We start from the raw sequence: 19,070 nt of genomic DNA on the forward strand, positions 1-19,070 counted from the left end.
GCCAAGTTGAGATTTTTCCAATTCTTTCCTCTTCCTCACTGCTCCTAATTTTCCTTTCCAGTGTTAGCCCTGGAACAGTCTCCAGACAGGTTGATCAAAGAAGGCCAGTCTGTGAAACTGGAATGCTCTGAGAAAAAATCCTCCAACACAGCTATGTACTGGTTCCTGCAGCCTTCACAGAAGAATTCCAGTCTGACCCAGTTGGTTTATGCAGTTCAAGGTGCCAATGCAGTGGTGGAGAAGGGTTTTGAGAACCATTTCAAGAGCAGCAAGATAGAAGGAGACAGTATCACCCTCTCAATAGAACATGCCTTTCTTAATGACTCTGGCACATACTACTGTGCTGAGAGTGAACACAGTGGTGAGACTGCTGAGGGAGCTGAGCACAAACTTGTCCCTGCACAAACAGGACCTGCTTTCCACCTTGTGGGTGCTGCACGAGGCAGGGTGATCACTTCTCACTCCTTAGCTGCTCTGCTTCCTAGCCTTGCCTTCCTCCTCTTTTCAGATGCTGACAATTTATTTGTCCATCATTGTCTCCTTGTCACTCCACACCTGCCTTGTAATTTAACTCTCAGTTGCACTACTCTTGCTTCTATCAGACCTTCTTCTTCTCTGTCTCCCTTTCCTTCCATAGGTTCTTCTTTCTGCCTTCAATCTACACTCCAATGACTTCCTCTTACTTAACTCCAGTCAACCCTGCTCATACCTCTCACTGTCAAACAGAAAAAATGCTTGTGTGGGAAGTTCTGGGTGCACCTGTGCATAAAGGCAAGGCCTGGCAGGTGTGGAAGTTGCCAGCACCGTGTGGCAGCTGCCCACATGCTCCTCTGCTCCAACGCCTTGTCTGTGGTTGTTCTGTGGCCAAGGAATTTGAACAGCAGAGCACAAGCCTGTGCTTACTCTGGTAAGGTGTTCAGTGGATGCCTAAGTCCTCCATGCAGAGTGGTGGCTGGGGCAGGATCCCCCTGCCTTCCAGCTCATGATCCACATAATACAGTTCAGCTTTACCAAAAACATTCTAAAATTACAAGGTGTGGTCACAAGCTGTACAGCTAATTGAGATTTCCAAGAGGTTACAGTGTTCTGGTCATCAGTGATACTGGTGATGGCGTAGAGAGTTTCCTCATGAACTTCACTGGTCACACCAAATTAGGAGGAATTGCTGATAGCCCACAGGGCTGTGCAGCTCTTCAGATGGGCCTTGACAAGTTGGAGGGATGGGCAGAGAGGAACATCCTTAAATTCAGCAAAGGCAAATGCAGGATTTTACGTGAGTGGAAAAATAATCCCGTGTACCAGCGCAGGCTGCAGGCAAAACAGCTGGAGAACAGCTCCTCAGAGAAGGACCTGGGGCTCCTGGTGGACAAGAAACTGTCCATGAGCCAGCAGTGTGTCATGCTGTACAAGAAGCCAGAGGTGTCCTGGGATGCATGAGGAAGAGCATTGCCAGCAGGGCAGGTGAGGCTCCACTCCACTCAGCCCTAGTGAGGCAAATTTACTGTGTTTTGTCCATTTCTGGGCTCCTTGGTACAAAAGAGACACGGAGCTCTTGGACAATGTTCACAAGACAAGAACAATGATGATTAGTAGAGTCGAGCACCACTTTTGCACACAAAGGCTGAGGGAGCTGGGCCTGTTCTGCTTTGAGAAGAAACAACCAAGTGGCCACCTCATCAATGCCTACAGGTATCTGAATGGGAGGGTTCCAAGAGGCGGATCCAGGTTCTTCACTGGGATGCCAAGCACGAGGACAAGAGGCAAAAGGCAGAAAATGATGCACAGGAAATTCCATGTGAATCTAAGGTCAGAGCTTTGCACTGTTGAAGACTGTGCACTGTAACAGATTGCCCAAAGAAATTGTGGAGTCTATTGGGAGATATTCCAGACCCATATGGATACAACTGTGTGCCATGTGCTCTGGGATGACTCTGCTGGAGCAGGGAGGTTGGAGCAGTGACCCCCTGAGGTCCCTTCTTGTCTGGCCCATCCCATGATTCTGTCCTGCATAACACACACCCGTGCACAGCACAGGCCTGCTCAGGGCACTCCAGGTGGTTCCCAGCCTGCAGATTCCCATGCTCATGTCCAAGCTTGCCAGCACCTAAACACAGGGCCCCACACAGCAGCCATGCCTGTTCAACAGCACTGACTCCTCAAATCCTGTGTCTTCTGCAAGGCTCCCCATGCACTGCCCTGCCCTCTGCTCACCCCAGGCAACTGGAGACCCTTTGCATGGACACATCAGGCACAGCCTCCTCTCTGCTGCAGTGCTGCTGCTGCTGCTGCTGGCAGGATCTGGGGTTCCTACAAAGCAGCCCCATCGCTTGTCTTTTTCTCCCAGTTCTGTAGAGGAATCTGGGGTCTTCCCTGAATAATCTCTGGGCAGCTTGGGGGAATGAATGTAATGGGACACACTCAGACCTGCAGCAGAGGATTTGGGAGGAGCTGCAGGCATTGCTGCTCTCCTCTGCTGACAGCACACAGGGGAACATCTTCAGGGCAAAGCCCTTCAGAGCCCTGGGCAGTCGGATCCCTTGATGGCCTGTGTGGGCCAGCTTCACCCTGCAGTGCACACAGCCCAGCACAGATGTGCAGAGTCCTTGCCAGAGCTCTGTGCCCAAACTCAGGGCACACAAACTGCGAGTGTCTCTTCCTGCCTGCAGGGATTTCCCACTGCCTTGGCCAGGTGAGCAAGGCCGGGTGCAGGGAAGAGGACAGGGCATGGTTTTCTCCAGCTTTGTCCATTTGTGTCCTGGTGCTCTTTTGCAGAGTGCTGCAATCAAGAGGCAAGGATTATATCTGTTCTTCTCTGGCACGGAGAAGGTCAGGGTGTATCCACACCTCCTGTGGGGCACACCCTTCTCCTCAGAAATGTCTCCAAAGTGAAGTGTCTCCCAAAGGATAATCCCAGTGCCGAAGCACAGGCAGCCTGTTCTCTCCTGGAGATCCCTCTCTGGAGTTAGAGAAGAGCAGCTACAGAACTATTCTCTGCCAGGCTCCAAGAGACACCAGCTCTGCAGGTCAGCAGCTTCTCCCATCCCTGGACAACACGTCAGGCCTGACTGGGAGAAGCAGAGATTCCACATGGCAGCTTGCAGGGCTGGGACTCTGTGAGTGTGAGGGAGCCTAGGGAGGAGACAAACAGCGGGACACAGACACAACCATGCATTCCTGAGATCTCCTTGTCTTCCCAACAATTTCTGCCACTTTGTGCACCCCTGTGCACACACTCAGGCTGCCACACAGCCCCATCGTGCTGCGTGGTAGCTCTGAACTATGGCACCTACTGCAGTGCCCCCTACTCTTGCACAGCCACGCTCACACACAGCAGGAAGCCAGAGGAGCAGAGTACAAGCAGCTCATGGCTGCCTGCAGGTGTCATTCCCCACCGTTCCTGGGCAGCCAAGAGGCTTGGTGACATTTCAGCCTCCCGCTCCCTGCCCTGCCCACCCACAGAGAGACGCATCTCTTCCTCTGCACCCTCCTCTTTCCACACCTCTGTGTCTGTGCTGGCCCCAGGGGCAGGTGCCTGGAAGGAGGGGGCCTTTCTCCATGCATTTCCACCGCTTCCTTGTGGCCATGCTGCTCCCTGTGGGTAAGTGGGCATTCCTCCCTCCTGAGCAGCTGCACTGGAGCTGCTGCTGCATCCTCAGCTCTGCTCCCAGTTGCTGGCACTGCCCCTTCCCAAGGATTCCAGGGTTGGAGTGTGCAATGAACCCGGTGAGACTTTCCACCACCTATTGAATCAGGAATCTCTGCAAGATTTAAGGTTTTTTTTTTCCTGCCCCATTTTAATACTTCACGTGAGAGTACCAAAGTCATTATTTCTCAAAACAGATTTACTGTTGCATTTGAAGTTGGTTTGTTTGGGGATTTTGGATCCCATGTGTCTTCTTCAGAGAAGCTGGGCACTGTCCCATTGCTTTCTGATATCCTGGGGCCATTCCATCCCATGGAATACTTCAAGGATGTGTATTATTTGTCTTCTTCAATGCATTTCACTTCCCACCTTTCATCTCCTGTCTCTCCAGGCTGGGCCCTTCAGCAATCACCAGATTCAGTTGTCTGGGTGGGAGACACCGTCACTCTGGAATGTTCTGGACAGGGGAATGCAGTCAAGACCATGTTCTGGTACAAGTTACCCATGGAGAAGGATGCCAGAATGCAGCTGGTTGTAAATTCAGTTGAAGGCCGTAAAGCAGATTTTGAGAAGGAATTCCAAAATCGCTTCCAGAGTGATGGGACTAGGAACAACCATTTATCTGTGAAGATCCAGCATGCCCTGCTCAATGACACAGGCACATATTTCTGTGCTGAACAAGATCCACAGTGACTCAAAGGCTGGTGCAGCACAGCACAAACCTTTCCAGGCAAACAGGGATCTGCCACCAGCACACACTGAGCTCTGTGTTTGACAGAGCCCTGTTTTCTGACTTGTCTCCCAGGTCTTCAGTAAAGATGGTGTATGTCTGTTGGCCATCTGTCTGTCTTTAGCATGCTCTATATCTGCTTTTCTGTTCTTTCCCATCTCTGAATCACCTTCTGACTCTGGTTTCTTCTCATCCTCACTGCCTCCACTTATTTCTTTGCCATTCTCAGACTGCTTCTCACTTTCCTCCTTCTATATCTCCCTGTCCTATCCTTTTTGTCCTGTTACACCTATTCTTTTCCTATTCCCTATTCAATTCCCCATCCATCTCTCCTTTAAATCTGTCTGGTATGTCAACTTATGGTTTGAGAACCAGGATGTGGAATAGTTCATACAGGCCTTTCTTTCTCCACAATCTGGAAATAGATGGCCCTCTGATCGTTGGCCCTACTGGTCTGAAGGGGAATGGGCACACAGCTGTGCAGCTGGGACCCCATGTTACACCACTACTCTGTGGCCTGAGCACTGCATTGTTTATGATGCAATCCAATCCTCACAGTATCCCGGTACTGTAGGCAAAGAGTCCCAGGCAGCGGCAGGTACTCATGGCTACCAACACTCCCTGAGCCTTTCTTCCTGCCCTCCTGCTCCTTTCATTTCCTGTCTTCCTTTTAGTGTTCATTCTTTAATTCATTTTTGCCTTTTTATCTTCCTTCCTTCTCTCCTGCTTTTTTTGTTGCCTTTCTCCCTTTCTGGCTCGCCTTCCTGCTTCCCTCCCAGCCCTAAGTCCTGTCTTCCTGCAGCTTTTCTGCCGTCCTTCCTCACTTCCCTCCTTCCTCTCTCCTGACCTTTTCATCAAGGGATTTGGGACACCACAGCCTGGTTCTGGGACTCTGCAAGCACAAAACAGTACATCCCAATCAGCCTCCTGGCAAGGACCAACTCTTTAACATGGCAGATCCAAATACTCTACTGCAATGACCTGCCTTCTGTTGATATCCTGGCCCTCAACACCCTCATCCCTCTTCCATTGCTCAGGCGGTGATATAAGCAGGCCCAAAGAAAGGATGACATGCTGCAGCTGCTAGTGTTCCAAGAGAAAGGGGGACAGGCTATGTTTGAGGATGAATTTCAGAATCACTTCAAGAACTGTTGAAATATTGGCTATTACTTTTCCTGTTCAAAAATAACAAAAATGATGTTCTCCTTCAGAAACAAGAGCATGTAACTGACTGAAAGAATCTTGATGATGAGTCTGCAAGGTGTTCCAAGACCCTGTCAATTGACAGGCACTACAAATACTAAGTATTTTCTCCTGACTGATGTTCACTGCCACTGTGCTCCATATAAGAGCCTTTGGAAGTTTCCAGAAAAAGAGTGCACAAAATAGGGGTGCCTGAAAGTCTTTATTAATTTCTCATAATTTTTGCTTGTCCAGACCCAAAAGCACAGAAATGATGATGAGAAAATACAGGTCGCACCAAACAAGCGTCTCAGTTGGAGGCCATGGTGGACTGGATCCAGGAGACGTAGTTGCAAACCTTGGTGTAAACTCCGGGATAGCCCCGCTGGGCACATCCATAACCCCAGGAGACAATGCCCTGGAGCTGTCCATTGCAGACCACGGGACCGCCGGAATCTCCCTGTGCACACAAAGGGTATGGATATTCAGCAAATGGCATCAGCCTGAGCAAGGAGCCAGAGATCCCTGAGATCACTGACCCCAGAGGAAGCCCTGCCGGGTGTACTCTGCACAAAAGTTCTGCACCAAGACAGCTCCTGATTCACACTCTCCACCTGATGCTACCATGCCTGACTTGAGCTCCAAGTGCACCACAGCTAAGGATGAGTCAGCTGCCTGCTTTTGCCGGATGCAGCATTGGCAAACCTTCAGGATATGTGTGCCTGAAGCCTCTGCTATCATTCAGAAACTCAGATTTACCAGTGCAGTGAGTATAGCTGACTCTGTAATGTGAAGGCCTCTTCAGCTGGGAAAAGGTGGGAGAGAAATGCCTGGGAGAGGAGAGGCAGATGAGTTACCTGGCAGGAGTCTTTTCCTCCCTCCACGTATCCGACACACATCATGTTCTTGGTAATTTGCCCAGGGTAGGCATCAGAGCACTGCTCGGCGGTGAGGACCGGAGCCTTCAGGCACTGCAGCTGGTCCGGGTAGTTAGCTGCAAAGAAATAGGGAGAGATGCTTGCTGGCATTGCTGAGTCCTTTTCAGAGCTCGGGGAAGATCTTAGCAGAAAAGCAAATGCTGGACGCCCTGTTCTAGCAGCCATCCTGCTTCCTGTCCACAGTAAGCACAGCATGGGTCCCTTCTGTAGAGATGGAACAAATTCTACCCATGGGCCCACCATTCTACACTGCAGCCACCTTAACTTTTCTGGTACCTGGAAGTTCATCAGTTGGCAAGGGAGGGGCCGCTCTTGTGATACATACACTGGAGGAAACCTGAGCCTCAGGAAAACCATCCTCTCCTCTGGTGCAGGTCCAATGGAATAGGCACCACTGGCCATGCACATCTCTGACCATCGGCGTGAGAGAACAGAGATCTCTGGTAGGAATTCAAGTTGCACAGTCCCAGACTTCACCCTTACTCTCAGAGAATTGACAACTCTGTTGACATTAACTGTGCAGTCCCTACATTGACACATCACTCCAAAAAGCTGTCCCACAGCACATCCCTGTGTTTTAGCCTGTCCTGTTGGGGGTTAATGGCCAGGTCCTAGAGACTGTCCTGGGCCCCCGAGGGTCTGTAGGCTCCCCCAGAGTACTCACTGCCACTGCTGAGAGTGTTGCCCCAGCCGGAGATCAGGCAGGTGGTGCCGGCGGCCACGCAGCTGGTAGGCAGAGGAACGGTTTGGACAGCATTGCTGAGAGTGGCTGGGGTGGCCAGCTTGATGAGCATGATGTCATTGTCCAGGGTGTAGGAGCTGAAGCCAGAGTGGCGGATGACTTTAGCAGAGTTGATAAACTGCTGTGTGGATTCGGTGAGCTCCAGGTTGTGTTTCCCGAGCTGCACTTGGATGCGACTGGAAAACAGAAGGCACAGCGTGTCCTTTACTGCTGGGGGCAGGTTGAGAGAAACCTCCCTGGCACTGAGTGCACTCGCTCCAACACCACTGCCACAGAAGCCTTCTGGGGCAGGGGATCTTTCTTGTCCTGCAGGGAGCCCTGGGAATCCACACTGAGATCTTAACCCACTCCATGCATGGGTGGTGAATTTCTGTGGGTCTGTAAATACATGGCAGCAGTTGAATACAGAGCAGCACTAGATACAAATATTCTGGGACAAGGCAAATGGCTCCAGCCAGACCTCGATCCTCTTCCTGTTCTCCAGGGAGAATGCTTTAGCAAGATTCATGCAATTGATAAGGAATCAAAGCCTAGACCTCTCTGCTCGATTATCCCATTGTTATTTCAGAAAACGCTCTGCATTCACAGGAACGTTTGCAGAAGTGGAAAACCCCTCAGGATGCCTCGGCCTGGCTTCCTGAATGATCCACCCATCCCTTGGCTGTCTCCGGTGAGAATGGAGGCACTTACGTATTGCTATCTCATAGCTCAGAATTCCTGCTAGAAGGGAACTGGAAGACAGAAGTAGGATATAGAAGGATGTAATTTTTCCACTCACGATTTGTAGCAGTGAGCAGCCGACAGGACCCACTGGCTGCTGATGAGGGAACCTCCACAGAAGTGATATCCAGAATTCAGGGACACCTGATAGGGCACAGAGTTCTTTGCGCAGGTGTAGCCTCCCACAATCTTGTCATCATCGTCTTCAGCAAAGGTGGGGAAGGCAACTGCAGGACAAGAAGTGCCATGTGTCAACAGCTGGCCTAAGGTAATGGGGCCCGTAATCTGCCCTGTGGCTGCCAGTCTGAAGCCCCTCACTTGTAGGCTCCCCTTCTATGGACACTCAGGGCAGCACTGCTGGGCAGGTCTAAGGCACATGCATTTGCTGCACCTCAAAGAAGGGTGCACCTCACCTCAGACTTACAAGGATGCCTCACGTATCTGCAACTAAAGCCCTGCTGGCTACTCCCTGAGAACATAGGGACACTGAAATATTCTTGTTGGATCAGATCACGGGTGTGTCTTTCCCTGAATCCCATCTACTGAAACAGTCAAGGGTTGACTGAGGGAAAAAGTAAAAACTACTGCGCAGTGATATCTTCTTGGAGCACCGACTGAGGGTCCAAAATTTTGCAGTTGCTTTAGGACTTCCTGGTCCACAGCTATTCCCTGTGCTCTCCTTAGTCCTGAAGGAGGAGGCAGCCTTTTTCTGAAGCTGTGGCCACATCTCCATAGCTGGGTCGGGAACCCCTATGAAGGCGTTCATTCCTCAGCTTGTGGCACAAGGCATTATGAGCAGACAGAAGATGGAAGCTGCAGGGCTCTGACTTGTGCAAGTCAAAACTGGACTTGGCTTTCCCACAACAGGCTACCTTGCAGCTTTGATTTAGAAAATCAGCTTCCTATTAAATGGCAGAAATAGAAAGAAAAGATATACTCACCAGCCACCCCAATAAAGGCAAGAAGCAGCAGGCACTTCATGGTCTCGATTCGACCTCAAACCCAGACTGGCTGACTGGACGTGGGAGCTGCTAGAAATACGTTTTTGGTGATGGTCTTATCTCTAGTCCAAGGTTTTCTCCAGACAAAAAGTACACAGTGGAAAATTTGAAGATCCAAATGTGGGCATTAACAGGCATTGGTAGAATGTACAAATGTCATACACGTTAATCATAAACCTCTGCTAAGATAGAGAGCTATTCTAATTATTCTGTAAGGTAGCCTTCAATCTAAAAATACCTTTTGACTTTGGAAGACGTGTAGTTGTTTGTCTGTCTCATTCTTATACACAGCACCTGTACAACAGGAATAACAACTCTCAAACCTCTTTCAGATTCCTCTGTGCTGATGGTATCTTTCTTAAAAATGCATGTTTTTACCTGAAGTTGCATATTTTAGATAGTAGACACAAAGATACATTGCATTTATTTGGGAAACAAAAGCAAAAAATTCCAGCAAACCCAGTGGCTAACTTTGTTCAGTTTATTTTAGCAAATTCCTTTTCTTGAATAATGTGTGTTTTTACCATATGCAATACAGTGATTTCCTAAATCAAATTCCTCCATTGTCATTTCAAAAGGGAGGATAGAAAAACAATCCTGTGCCCCAACCGTTTCCCAAGTCAAATAGTTCAAATATGGGAATGCTCACCATCTCCCTTTTCTAATTTCTCTCCCCTAAACGGTATTAAAATGTCTGCCTAAGTACCAAACCATGCTTTTATTCATCTTTGGAATGTTCTACAGACTCATTTTTGCTACACAAGAATTTCAGTACAATGCTGATGTTTATGAGTGTAATGTAGATGGACAATAATGCTGCAAACAAAAATAATGAAATCTTCTTAAATCTGCAGGAGTGGGGATTTCTGTCATGATGCAAAGTTTCCTAAAGCTTAATGTTTTGCTGAATAATCATGTTCATTCTCCAAGCAGCTGCCAACTTCATCATGTTAGCTCCTGAAAAACACAGGATTCCCTCCAGAGATATTAAAGAGAAGCCGTATGTTTGGAAATGCTGGAATAGCTTGAGACACTAAATCAGAATACTCTTCCTCTACATTTTTGATTGAATTTTTGTAGACCCTGGAGGACTGATACGCACAGTGTCACTGTCCAGAGGGAAATTTTCCTTCATGTTGAAGTACAAGTCCAAGGCCAGGGCCTTCTCTAAGGTGGTGCATGAATTGTGTTGGCCTTTAAACTGGTATTACTGCACAGCTTTCTTACAAGCATGCTGTATCCTGTGAAAGAAAGAAGGATTGGAAGGTTCCTGTGGGAAAGGAAAATGTTCTAAGGACTAAGAGGGTCAAAAACTACCAAAGCTATCCAATCTCATCATAACTAAGTGGAGCAAGAAAAATTTCCAGTTTACTCTAGGGTTTCATTTGATCTGTGGATTTCTGTTTTCTTTGTCCGGAATGTGTCATTAGCATAGAAGCAGACACGTGTTTTAGAACAATATTTTTCCTGATCTATAGCTTTCATATCCTGTAAGGTAACACTTAGGCTACAACTGCTTCCCTTTCCTTCCTTTCTTGGGGTTTTTCATTTGGTTTAATATCCACACAAATTTTACGTGAATTACCAAGTAAGCATTTGAATCATGAAGCTTGCCCATGCCTGCCTTTATCTTAGTACTTTTTATTGTTTTCCTCTGTTACTTATTTATTTATTATTTCCTCTGTTACTTATTATTTAATCCTATCACATCTTTAACATATAAATTATTCTTAGCAGCATGAAGAAGTCCATCGTATAGGGCTGGCTGATAATCCCCCATAAGAACATTGCCATGGCTACCAGAGCCCCGGCTAGCTCATATAATTCTGGCACCATGCCAGGAGTGGGGAACTGCCTCAGGATAGGGATTTACCAGAGGCAGAACCTTTAGATCCACTTGCTCTACGGTGCCAGACACAAGCCATGACAGGGACTGGGCAGAAGAGAAAGGAGGAGGTTCTCTGTCTTGAGGTTGTACAAGAAAAATTTTATTGCAAGTAAAGAGACCAGAAACAAAGAGCCCGGGGCACTCCCGTGCAAGGGATTTTATACAGATACATCTCAGGGGGTGGATACAAACAGCTAACCAATAGGGAATCCTCAGGGGAGGAGTGAGGGCATTACATCAAGTGTCTGGGGCCAATTGGGGTAGGAGGGTGGAGAGGGTGGGTCACATGGCCAATGGCGCTTCCAGGAGTAGTGGAATTCCAAAAGGTGTTGCAGTCAGGGATTAGCCCCACGTTATGGTGGCAGAGAAGGTTCAGGAACAAAAGGGGCTGGGATGCCTTGACAGGCAGGGAAAGAGCTGGAACAATAGGTGGGGCATGGTATGAGGGACAGCTTTGAGGGAGGGTAAAACCCAGGGGTCAACCAACTCAGGGAGAGCATGGGGGTACCCCAGAACAAACCACGTAACAAAGAATCAGTAAAATTAATTTGAACTGCCACAAAACATGATCTCTCTGGTTCCGTAAACTACTTGCTTAAATCAGCAAGAGGAGACTCCTGACCTGTTCCTAGGCTACTGCTAAAGCTCACAGCCAAAGGTCTGGATCATAGCTCCTGTGGCTCTTGTGTTTCTAAGTCTTTGATGGCAGGTATCTAGTGAACATACCTCACCCAAGCCCCTCTCATTCTCCTAACAGCCTCTCTGACACTCCTTCTAGAGGCTCCCATAAAGCCCAGAACTCCATGGTGTTCTGCTCATGGGGCAAACTGATGTCAAAGGAAGGCAAATGGCGTTTCTGACGCATGATTCAGAGGTCATCCAGCAAGCAGTCTCAGAGCAACCTTTCAGGTCTTTCAATGAGAACTGTGGAGGATGAACAGACCCCTTTGAATTACAGCTGAAATTAGAACACCCTCTGATGACCCTCCTTTCTTTCTTTTTTTAGGATAAGAAATCCCTGTCTGAAACACAAATAACTCCTTCTTCTCAGTGGTGCTGAACATCTCACAGACCCATTGAAAGGTTTTTTTATAGTATCCTTCAAAGAATACACTCAAGGGTGTACATCCATTGTTGCAAACAAGTTTCTCATTTCATGCAGTAATGCTGCAGTAGAAAGCTGGTGGCTCCTGGGGGCACAGGAAGGGGGAGGAATGGTGAACTGAAGAGCAGCTGTGTTAGATATTGTCAATGGACAAGCAATGGCAGCTGTTTTTCTGGAACTCCATGTTCCTAGTTCAAGTATTTTGGTCAGCTGTGTCATCACAGGACTCGATAAAGCAAATATATTTGTCTAGGCTGATGCAAGATCCTGTGAAAGAGAAACCTGTTGAGACTATGGGCTGACAGAGGTAAAGCTTCCCATGATCATAAAACATGAAGTTTCTGAGCTTAGTCGTTTTACATCCCAATTATGGCTTTGGTCCCTGTATGAGCCATTCACTCATGAACTGGAATTGATCCTTGTGGGTCCCTCCCACCTCAGAATATTCTGTGATTGTGTGATCTCACAGAGCTTTGTGGTGGAGGAGCAATTGCTCCTCTCTTCCTATGTATCTTCTGCTAGTGAAGTGCTCCTGGACAGGCACCCCTAGGACTTGGAACATCAACTCCTCAGTTGCTGGGGATCAGGAGAGTGTTTGGTGAAGGGCTGTGCATCTTCTAGACTCTGCCTCTGAAATCTATATTCAGTGACAGGCTGCTGGCTTATGATGTTCCTGTGCAGAAGTCTTCAAAGTGGGGTGCAAGATGATGCACTGAAGTGTGAGGTGGAAACATTAGAACGTTAATGTTACACATATCTAATTATCACCTACTAAGTGTACATACACTGGGTGTATGTGTTTAAAAATACTTCCCTGATAGGGGTGTATATTGAAGAATTTTTGGAGAACACTGTTCTAGTACTGTCAAATGGGGCTTCTTACATTTTGCTGTAACATCCAGTGCCCGACAGTGTCCAATTCTGCAGAGCCTTCATGTCCTCTCTGATTTCTTCACTATCTTGCAACCATTCTGTTTTTCTAAAGTTTTGGGGGGGTGAAGAAGGAGTGTTATAACTTCTTTCAGAGTGCCTGGGGTCAGGAACTGGGAAGGAATTCTGGATGACTGTGGCCAGAGGCACTAAGGGAATAAAAAAGTAAGAAAATAGCACGGTACTAGGAAGAAGGGTAGGAAAATCCTAAGAACAGGGGTCCCACATTGAGCCAGAAGTGGATGTAAAGCCTCAGCCTTTGAGGTTGGAAACAGACTGTGTCCCAGTAATCTTCAGCAAATGGCTGGACCAGGAAGGAAGCACTTTGAAAGGACATAGCAGAGGGGGACATCAGATTTGAAAGTATTTATTTGTGGCATTCACATTCCCTGAAAAATTCCTTCACCCAGGATTTTTCTCCTGGGAAGCTGAGAGGCCTCAGAGAAAAGGAAAACAATTCTTACCTCATTTGCTTCTCCTGTGTTGTGCTCATGTGTGGAATGTGTTTGGAGATTGTTTACCCAAAGGTGATTGCCTGATTGGATTCAGGTGTGAGTTGTTTTGACTCATGGGCCAGTTGGGGCCAAGCTGTGTTGGGACTCTGGAAAGAATCATGAGTTTTCATTATTATCTTTTTAGCATTGTGTAAGTATCTTTTCTGTATTCTTTAGTATAGTGTAGTATAGTATTCATTAATATAATATAGTATAATAAAGCAATAAATTAGCCTTCTGAGAACATGAAGTCAGATGCATCATTCCTGCCTTTGTTGGGGCTCCCTGCAAATACAATATTTATTTAATCCCTCTCATCCAGCCCATGATCTGCAAGAGAGCAGAAGAGCTGAAGAACCTTTCCTAGAGGGTCTATGTACCCCAAGCCTATACAAACTGGGCAATTTTAACATCTCTAAACCTAGAATCTGACTCTTTGCTATAAAAATATGGGATGGAGAGTTTGGGAAACAAAAAAGAAGACAAGGAAGGACTGGGAAAAGTGTAAAGGTGGTGATGTGGAAAGTCAGATGGTCTGAAAAACTTGGGAAGAAGTTTAGAGGTGGCAGCCAGCAAGGCTGGCACGGTGAAATAGAATGGATGAGGAAAGGGAACTTTCCTCAGATAAGCAGCCAAGCTGCTTCCATTAGAAATAGAATTTGACTGGACTGTTTGGGGGTGAGAGCTGTAAAGAAAGGAGCAACATGGGTCTTACTGGGCAAGGGATGACAAGGAGGAGGAGGAAGGATTCCTCTAAGAATTGTCTGCAAAGAATTGGCCCTGGAGGACCTTCCTGTACTAGTGTAGACTACTGAAAGGGACTGGCCTGAGGTGCCTTAAATCCCCTAAAACTACAGAGCCATCTGATGCTCACCGTCACCACTGTCTTGGGTGCAATTCTAGCCCAGACCTTCCTTGCTTTGCAACACGCATTTTTCTCTAACATTTTGGAGATGGAAGACCACCTTTGCCTGATGCTCTTGTTTCATGACATTAGTTTCCAAATCCAGCACAAACCTCTGCTAAGCCAGTACTTACTGTTCCCAGTGTATGTTAAACACTCTTCAGTAGGAATCTTTTCCTTATTCCCTTGGTTCTCTTCCATGTGGGCAGCATACCTCAGCCTTTTCCTCATTGTCATAACTCTTCTATGGTCTCTTTTACCCTTAGGGAGGAGATCTCATGGTTTTTCCCCAAGGCTCACTGTTAGGCTGGGCTGACAGAGGGGAAGCTACCACAGCTCCAGGCCCCCTGGCCCAGCTGTCAGTAAGAATGAGAATGTCTCCCCAGTATTTATACCAATAAATACCAAGCATACATACATCTATACACAGGTGAACACATGGATCAACACAGATGCACCCACAGCACTGATGGCCTCATCTTTTGTCCCTTTCTGGCTGGGGTTCACAGTGGGAAATCAGGGTTCTAGACAAGGGTTCAATAGTGGGAAATATATGTATACACATGTACAGTGTGCAAGCTTTTCACATGTTTCTGTGCTGAGATACTGAGTCCAGTGGCTGTCACTGGATCCCAGTCACATGTGCCAGCCCTTGGACCTCTGAGTCCCTTAGAGCTGCAGTCCAGTTGCCATTATGTCCACACACACACCTCTCACACAGCTTCCTCTCCAAAAAATGCCTGTGACTCCCCTGCTTCCTCTTGTTGCCACCTCTCACTGTTCTTACCATTAGAGACACACACCTGGAGCCCAGGTCACCTCACTTACTTGCCAGGTAGTCTGGCTTCACGTTCACTAGTGATCACACACTTGCAAACCCTCCCTCTGCCCAGCTGCCAGCACGGGGAACACATGGCCCCTCTGGCCTGTGGCCCTTCTCCAGTGTCTGCTGCTTAAGTTCACCTAGTCTGCTCTCTCCAGCTGCTGGTGCCTGTGGTCTGACTCCAGTTCCTAGCCCGTAGATGTCCAGGCACAAAACACATGCACATAGAATAGACAGTTCCTCCCTCAGGTAAATACTTAGAAATAGAACTTAGTAAGACAGGACTTAGTAAAACTGAGCTAAGCAAGTACAAAGCATAGCCAGACAGGCATACTCACTAGCATCCTGTTTACCTGTGAATGGCCCATTTTATAACTGTATTCCTCCACTTTTCTGCATCCATTCTTCCCTTAGTACAGTAGTTCAGGGTCTTACTTGGGAAGATTGACCATACCTGCCTTTATCTTGGTCCTTTTTTTGTTTTCTCTTGTTTCATCTTTAATCTTAGAAGAAAACAGACTGAAAGAATTAGACATTTTGAACTGAAAAATGAAAGGTCTGTCAATTTAGCTACTCTTCAAAAGGCAGTAACATATTAAGCAATTCCCGAGAGACACACTAGAGGTCCTGAGTTACATCTTCCAGTTGCTTCCTTCCTTTGGAGAGTCTGCAATCATCTTTTGTTTCCTGAGACAGAAAAGCTCATCTGAATAGAAATCTTCATCCTGGAATGAGTAATAAATTCTAATATAAGTGATTAAAGAAGAAGGTGTAGCCCAACTGCATTGAAATGTTTTTTTCCTTGTCTCAGAGTTCTTACACAGAACAATCTTAGAATTACTTCCCACAGCCTCCACAATCTGTTTAATTTCCCATCAAGTCTGAAACAGTTTCTCCCTCCAGGAGTTAAGGTCTGATTGCTACTGGGAAAAAAGGCGTTTAACAGGTTTGGCATGACAGACAATAATCAAACTAAAAATCCTGTACTGCCTTCATGCAAAAGGCATGCATTTTGGGACATTGATCAAAGCAGCAGTGTCCTATGGAACTGTCTCAGCAGGCTCCATGGAAGTGTCTAAAAGTGTCCCATCCTAGCAGTAAGGTAAAAGGGCAAAATGTCTATAAAATAAAATGAAGAACAAGTAAAATCAAAATAAACCTTCCATAAAAAGAAAAGCTTGTGAGGAATAAAAGCTAAAAATATGCATCAAAGAATAATCAGTACTGAAACATAAAAGGATATGGAATTATATTAAATTTGTTCAAATTCAGTTGCTAACTGATGTTTTGACTTTAAAAACAGCATAAAAATTTAAATAAAAATGTAAAAGTTATGGAAGGTAATTAAAAAACCAAAAAGGTCTGTATCATCTGCAATTCCTTGACAAGTCACTGAAACTGTAATATCTCCAGCACAGGGTTCAACCTCATGGCAGCACAGGTATGGAATAATTTCTCCTGAGAAAACCCAAGAACTGGCCAAACCCCTATTTCTTAGATGCAAAGTGTTCATGACACTAGAAATCATACAAAACTTTTATACATCATATAAAATGCATTTTAATTCCTGATTGAGAAGAAGCTATAACTACTCAGGCAATTTCTGTTAACTCCCTTAAAAGAAAGATTTAAAAAGTACACAGGGAACATTCACTACCAAATTTTTGAGATTTACACTGCTCTGAATCCTGGAGGATTCGGGAACTAGGCCTCAGGCTCTAAGAAAGTACAATATTGCCAGGCTCATAGAAAGAACATGCCTTTTATATAAATGTCTGGAGGCCTAGAGAAGATATAAATCTCTCTAGAGTATGAGACAATATGGGAGAGGGGATAACAACAAAATATGTAGAAAAAGAGAACACTGCAGAAGTATCCCAGAGTTTTTTGAAGGTGCAATATCAGGATAACTGAAGGTCATTAGAATTAATTATGTGTATTTCATTAAAAGTGATAGGGAGAAAAGAAGCAGTTGCAATAATAATTTTGAATCTTATATTCAGAAAAGAATGAAGAGTGGTGAAAGTTCTATATATAGAACTGTATATAACAGAATAGAATATATTCCATATATATAATAGGCTAACTAGGATGTATGTGGCAGGCTAAAAACAAACAGAGTGTTCATGAGGTTTATGCTTAACTACTGGTTTTGTTTTGAGAAAAAACAGCTGGTGGAGATGTCTTGATTTCTGTAAAAGTGAATTAGAGCTCCCAGGAAGATTAACCAGCAGGGAATATGCATGCCTGTCTGGAAAACTGAAGAAACTAAGATATGATTAAATACAATTTTTGTGCCTTTGCTATCTTGATCTACCATCTTTGCTTCTGACTAACAAGATCCGAGTTGTGAAATACTGTGCTCCAGATATTGAGAACAACTCCTCAGAATGAAACAGTACAGGTGTGCTTCTGCTGGAAATCCTTCTGCAAAGATGGCCCAAGGTATAGCTGCTGATATAAATGGGTCAAAAAATCCCACATGAATCCAGTGATCCTAGGTTCCTGTCTGGCCTCCAACACCCAGACCCTCTCCATCATGGAACGACAGCTCAGCATTCAGCCAGCAATGTACTGGTCTGCGAGAAATTCCACGTTTGTGTCAGCAGCTCAGAACACTGACTTGTGGACAAGCTAAAGCAGACCTTGGAGCCACATGAAGATTTAGCTTTGCTTTTACTGGCTCACCAAAGAAAGCATCCCAGCTGGACAGTCCCTTCTCTCTTCCCTGCCCAGACCTGACAGACCAAGCAGGGCAAGGGGAGGGGCATGGGTCTCTCTTAACTCTTGTCTGACAGTGAGCAGGAGCACACTGTCCTGGGAGAGCTGGAGGGCCATGCTGGCTGTTGTGCTTGCTCTTTTACCTGGTGAGAGACGACAGATCCATCTGCAGCAGGGCTCTCATCCAGGCCATGCAGGGCGACTGCAAGGTAGAGGACCCCTTTGGCCATCACCTGTACTCCTACTCCTCACTCTCTCTTGTTATCTCTTATTAATGCAGGTGTTGGGGTTACACTCTCCATTGCTCAGTGGCCTGAAAAAATCATTCTGAGACCTGGAGGCTCTTTGACCATCTCCTGCTACCAGAGTTACAGTAACCTTGCCTATATGTTCTGGTACCAGCAGCCTCCAAGAAATGGCTTGAAGTTAATAGTCAGTAGTACTTCTTGGAGGTATAACTCTTATGAGGATGGTTACTCTGAGGCCAAGTTTGAAGTAACCAGACAGAATACTGATTACTCTCTGATGACAATCAAGAATGTGACAGCCCAGGATGCAGCCACGTATTTTTGTGCTGCGAGCGGTCACACGGTGTAGCAACGGGGTTGAACACCAAGATAAAATCCCCAGCTTCTCTGAGTGAGAGATGGAGTCTTTGAAAAATGTGAGACAGTCAGGAGAGGCGCAGAGGAAGATCAGAAAGAAGACTTCATAGAGGTTGGGGCAATAGACCCAGGATATTTTGAATGGGGGAGAGATAGAGCAGTGCAGCAACCTCTGTCTTTGAAGGCAAAGACAGAAATACAAACCCATAGATCAGCATAGCGAACTGAGGCACGGCTGGTATGGTTAGATAAGGCAGCAGATATTTCTGATATGGTTAGTACTCCAGGGGCACAGTCATGTCCCAGGGCACTAGTTCCCCACAGATACTCCCACAGCACCAGTAAAATAATACAGAGCTGCCGGAGAATTCAAAGTTCTTCCCCATAGTCCTGATCTACACAGAACTGAGGTGCCCAATGAGAAACTGATTGATGTGTGAGAAGAGCTCAGCCCCTGATTATGGACTTAGGAGGATGGGGCCAGTAACAGTGGAGGAAAACATACCCAGGGGACCAGGCATACCTGCTCATCGTGGAAGGAACAGTCCCTTGGCATCTTTACAAGCAACAGTGTACACTGCAGCATTTTATTCACCTGCTTCACACACTACTTAATTGCAGGATCCCTTTCTTCCCTGCCACAG

General features: G+C 46.4%; 1 protein-coding gene across 3 annotated transcripts; it reads right to left on the bottom strand.

Annotated features, from left to right (window-relative positions):
- Positions 1-5,773: 5,773 nt before the first annotated feature.
- On the bottom strand, positions 5,774-19,070 carry LOC139592798 (trypsin I-P1-like). Of its 3 annotated transcripts, XM_071433067.1 has the most exons (8): positions 18,950-19,070; positions 15,454-15,825; positions 13,344-13,480; positions 8,897-10,197; positions 8,014-8,182; positions 7,158-7,411; positions 6,413-6,549; positions 5,774-6,015 (listed from the first exon to the last, which is right to left on the bottom strand). In XM_071433067.1, the coding sequence occupies exons 4-8, from the start codon at positions 8,934-8,936 to the stop codon at positions 5,866-5,868; spliced, it is 750 nt and encodes a 249-aa protein (XP_071289168.1). In that variant the 5' UTR covers positions 8,937-10,197; positions 13,344-13,480; positions 15,454-15,825; positions 18,950-19,070; the 3' UTR covers positions 5,774-5,865. The 3 variants fall into 3 exon arrangements, with proteins under 3 accessions (XP_071289168.1, XP_071289169.1, XP_071289166.1); XM_071433068.1 differs by lacking the exons at positions 13,344-13,480; positions 15,454-15,825; positions 18,950-19,070 and having other exon boundaries at positions 8,897-8,983; positions 10,059-10,254; XM_071433065.1 differs by lacking the exons at positions 13,344-13,480; positions 15,454-15,825; positions 18,950-19,070 and having other exon boundaries at positions 8,897-10,254.

This window comes from Agelaius tricolor, unplaced genomic scaffold (genome assembly GCF_023055355.1).
Source record: "Agelaius tricolor isolate 1412-34295 unplaced genomic scaffold, bAgeTri1.0.p SCAF_9, whole genome shotgun sequence".
Taxonomy (NCBI): Eukaryota; Metazoa; Chordata; class Aves; order Passeriformes; family Icteridae; genus Agelaius; species Agelaius tricolor.

Excerpts from the sequence above, each read along its gene's own strand:
- LOC139592798 (XM_071433067.1), bottom strand. The coding sequence starts at position 8,936 with ATGAAGTGCCTGCTGCTTCTTGCCTTTATTGGGGTGGCTG. Across the intron at positions 8,183-8,896 it reads TGCCTTTATTGGGGTGGCTG|TTGCCTTCCCCACCTTTGCT; the intron begins GTGAGTATATCT and ends CTTGTCCTGCAG. Across the intron at positions 6,016-6,412 it reads GAGGAAAAGACTCCTGCCAG|GGAGATTCCGGCGGTCCCGT; the intron begins GTAACTCATCTG and ends TTGTGTGCACAG.